The 4,714-nt window shown below is 40.4% G+C and overlaps 1 protein-coding gene across 1 annotated transcript in view; it reads right to left on the bottom strand.

Annotated features, from left to right (window-relative positions):
• The window catches only part of LOC111726212 (lymphoid-restricted membrane protein), a 44,581-nt gene that overhangs the window by 25,629 nt on the left and 14,238 nt on the right, over positions 1–4,714 (bottom strand). Inside the window, exon 8 of the mRNA XM_023514705.1 lies at positions 2,367–2,417. Coding sequence (XP_023370473.1) covers positions 2,367–2,417 — 51 coding nt within the window. The remainder of the gene's footprint in view (positions 1–2,366; positions 2,418–4,714) is intronic.

Here is a 4,714-nt window from a genome sequence, read left to right as displayed (position 1 = left end):
TAACTACTAATAATAAAATATTTAGATGGGTACTTTACAAAAGTTTCCCCACTCCCAGACCAGACCTTCCTTTTTCTTTCCTCCTATTTCCAATACCTCTTCCGACATCCTCGCTCTCAGCGGATAACATTGTTTTGTGTTTCACTGAGACACGACAATCAGAAGAGGGTTTCCAGATTACCTGAATATATAATAAATATCTTTGGATATATTATAAAGTATTTCCAAACATTTCTGTCCCCCTCCACTGTGACTGTTCAGTCCGAGTCCCCATCAGCTTTTTATTGAATCCATCACAACGGATTCTAGACCCAGCGGCCAGACTTATCTTGTTAAACCAGAAATTAGATCATATGACTTCTCTGCTCAGAACCCTTCCATGGCTCCTATCTCACTTCGTGAGGGAAGAAAAAAAGCCTGCATCAGAGCCATGCAGCTCTGGGCCCTCACCTCTTGCTAACTTGTTGACTCTGCTCCAGACACAGTGACCGGCCTTGCAGTCCCTCCAAAATAGCAGGTGGCCGGCAGCCTTACAACCTTGAGCTGGCTATTTCTTTTGCCCGGGGCGGGGTGTGGGGGGGCCTCTTTCACAGATAAAACTCCTTTCCAGTTTATAATCAAAGAATGAGCTTCACAGGGCTGCTTTCCTCGCCACCCTACCTCACACTGCACCCCCTACCCCCCATTCTGTTCTCTGTCTCTCTTTCCCCGTAGCCCTTATGCAACCGAACCCACTAGTTCCACGTGGGCTGTTTTGCGTGAGCTCGTGTACTCAGCACGCCGAGCGGCACCTGCTCAGAGGTCTTCAGTGAATACGTGTTGAACAAACGAAGGAACGTGAATCTCTCCCCAAACTGTCGTGCTGTGTCTCTTCACAACGCACCAGATATTTCCTCCGCAGAAGAATCTCAGCAGCAACACTCAGGTGCGTTTTCTACTGTAAACCAATCATTGCATTGCCATCGCATAAGGAAGGGTTTTAAATCTTCCTTCCATCTCTTCCCAACTGGTTTGGGACCACTCTTTGATGTTTTTCACTCATTTAAATACGAAGAGAAAAATATCTTACATTAGGAGTTTAATTATAAGGCACGAGTTTCACAAAAACCGGCACTGCCGCTGTCACGTGTCTGAATGGAATCCAGGCCTCTGCCCAATCTTTAATTGTTCCTTTCCAATCCTCTATGAAATATTTTGAATATCCACTTGGCCTGCAGTTTGAATAACTCTCCAGATTGTTCAGCACCGCTTAATATATACTTCCAATAGTCTTATATTTACTATAAAGCCAAAATTTAAAACTTGTGTAATACTTGATGTTCAAAGGATATCTACAGGGAATTTTGCTTCAGTATAGTAACTTACTTTTTGTAAATTTTCTTTGTGACCTGTTCTTTCAATGCTTTCTGTTGCTTGAAAAAATATATTGCAAAGAAGTATTTCTTTCTTTCTTTTTTTTTTTTTTTAGAGAGATTATACTAACATTTTCTTTTTGTGTATGTGACAGAGTTTCACTATGTCGCCCTGTGGCATCACAGCTCACAGCAACCTCAAACTCTTGGGTTAAGTGATTCTCTTGCTTCAGCTTCCCACATAGCTGGGACTACAGGTGCCCTCCAAAACACCCATCTATTTTTTTTTATCCTTGTAGTTGTCATTGTTGTTTGGCAGGCCCAGGCCGGTTTGAATCTCCCAGCCCCCGTGTATGTGGCTGGCATCCTAGCTGCTGAGCTGCAGGTGCTGAGCCAACATTTTCTAACATTTATAAGGTATGTTATTGTTTATCAAAAAGCTTCACATGAATTATGTTAATCTTCAAAATAACTATATAAAATAAGTGTTACTGTCCCCAAAAAACCAAACTGCTTGTCCAAGGTCATGCTTTCACAGTGTATTGAAGGTATGAATTTTAGACTCAAGACTTTTGCCACCTCATTCCATGAAATAATAATGGAAAATCATTAGATCACATTTATGCTGTCTTTTGTGATTCGAAAATTTTTTGGATGGAATAAGTACATTTTATTCTAAATCTGAATTTCTTCAATGCCGCCTTTTCCATGGGTAATTTCAAAAGTAATAAGGCACCTCTGCCCAGACACAACTTAATAAAAGGAAAACAAAATCCTATCCCCTCCTCCCTCATTTGTAATTGGACAAATCAGCCTGCTCTTTGGACCACAGGACCCTAGACCCAGAGTGGACATAAAGTTCATGTGCAATTTTAAATAGTTTAACATAGTCAATTGCATATGAACTTTATGTCTGCCCTGTATTTGCATGCTTTTTATTTAATCCACAGTTATACCCCATGATCAAATGACATCTGTGTTTGTCTACCCCAGTGTTTAATGATTTCAACATACCTCTTCCTGTAGAATACGAATCTTAAGGATCAGAGCCCGGTTTTCTATCTCCTAATGCGTTGTGAAAAAAATAATAAAAAATTATTTAAGATGTTTATGAAAATACCTCCAAAGCTATTGGCATTCTTTCCTTTTAATAACTTTAAAAGTGACACACACATATCAGATTGAGCCTAATCTGAAAACATTTTCAGTGGGGGGGGGGCTCACTCTTGTCCTTGCAGTTTTCGGGGGATCTGTGAGAAGTTACTCCTCTCCTTGACTCAACGTAACTAGAGTAGTTAGGGAGGCAAAGATGAAAACCACAAAGGAACAATCTGGCTTCTTTCCCTGCTATTTTGCCATTTATTTATCCATTTATAACAAGTAGTCGAAAGCTCAGTTTTTTCAGTAGCATTTTGAAAACAGTTCTAGGCTCAGTGCCCATAGCAAAGTGGTTATGGACCAGCCACATGCACAAAGGATGGTGAGTTCGAACCCGGCCCAGGCCTGCTAAACAACAATGACAACTGCAACAAAAAAATAGCCAGGTGTTGTGGTGGGAGCATAGTCCCAGCTACTTGGGAGGCTGAAGCAAGAGAATCACGTAAGCCTAAGAGTTTGAGGTTGCTGTGAGCTGTGATGCCACAGAACTCTACTGAGGGTGATGTAGTGAGACTGTCTCAAAAAAGAAAGAAAAAAGAAATCAGAATTCTAGCTTTCTAACTGAAGTGGTAGATATTCTCGGATTCAACATCACCACAACATATGAACATCAAAAACTATTTTATAATGAACAGTCTCAAATTCAGAACCATGGGAATAAAAATATGTTCTAGGACTTGTGCCAAAATGGTCGCAGTAAGAATTTTGTAGAATTACTTTCTCTGCTCAGATGCATTTTCTTATTTTTATAAACAGGTATTACCTTTATTATATAAAAATCAAAGGGAAAACATGCCAGTTTAGGATTTCACTGACATGAGACAAACGCACATACGCGTACCCCATGGACTTCAAATCAGAATACGAGAGTTTGAGTCTAGCTCTGCCAAGTTTACAACACTGACAGATAAATAACACTGTCTGTTTTCATTATGTACAACACTGTTTTGAAGTGCACACCCAATGGGATGGTTCATTTTGCTCTACCCTTTACTAGCCAATTGACTGATTAAAACATCTCCGGACTTGATCGCTGTATTAAAATTTTTTTCAAATACACGAAGGTGCAGCAACTTCTGTTCCTACCTCACAGAATTTCTATGGCTACCAGTGAGATAAAACATTAAAAATCCTTTTGAAATTATAAAATATCTTAAAATCTAAGTGACCAGGATTGCACGTCTAGGGCTCTACACTTTCATCAATAGCAGTTAAACTTTTAACATTTATTTTACTTTATTTATTTATTTTTTTTTTGCAGTTTCTGGCTGGAGCTGGGTTTGAACCCGCCACCTCCGGCATATGGGGCCAGCACCCTACCCTTCTGAGCCACAGGCGCTGCCCTTAACCTTTTAATGTTGCAAGAAAAAGGCACCGAATGCCTTCCATGTGTTGGCTCCTTCATCCCTCCCAGCCCTAGGTGGGTGGTATCATCTCCATTTTTCAAATATATATTTTTACTTTTTACATTTATTTTTTTTATCTCGGATTAATAAAGGTATAAATAATTAGGTCACATTGTTTGCATTTCTAAGGTAAAGTTCAAATTTCAGGGGTTAACAACAACTACATCATCTCCATTTGATCTAGGAGGACATAGAGTCTCAGAGCGGGTCCCTGGTGGGCCTAAACTCACAACGCCCTTGGAGGAAGGACGTGAATGAAGGCAGTCTGACTGCCAAGTGTGGGCTTTTGATCTGGTCTCTACATGTCCTCTAGTTAGAAGCTCCTCAGGCGTCCTCTACTGAATCTTTCCTATGATGCACCCATAGACACCTGCAAGGTCCCAGAGGACCTGATGTTCAAGAGGTCTGGTCTCCACATTTTTTTCTGAGGTAAGAGCTAAGCTAAATGAAGCTGGTTGGTTGTGGGAGGTCACGGGTGACTGAAACAGGCCTAAAACCAAGCCTCCTAATGACTTATAGACTCTGAAAACAGCTTTCTACAGGATATTTAGAGACAAATTAGCCTGAAGGACTTTGATACTGCTCGAATTTATCAGGGCTTTGAAGATTACTTCTAAGGCTCTAGATAACAGTTGCACATTTTCAGTAAAAATGGTCACCTCTTTGGTGTTTGAGTTAAAGCTCAGTCTAAATGACCGGCTCTGAAGTTACAAGCCTGCGTTCATTCTGTGTGAGGCATGATGTATGGAGGTTCTCAGCAACCAGTAAGTGCTGAGAGAAATTGATTTATTTATTAAT

Source organism: Otolemur garnettii, unplaced genomic scaffold, assembly GCF_000181295.1.
Source record: "Otolemur garnettii isolate 467f Iridium unplaced genomic scaffold, OtoGar3 scaffold00057, whole genome shotgun sequence".
Lineage (NCBI taxonomy): Eukaryota > Metazoa > Chordata > Mammalia > Primates > Galagidae > Otolemur > Otolemur garnettii.
The sequence above is the reverse complement of the archived record's forward strand: the minus strand, read 5'-3'. Positions and strand labels throughout refer to the sequence as shown.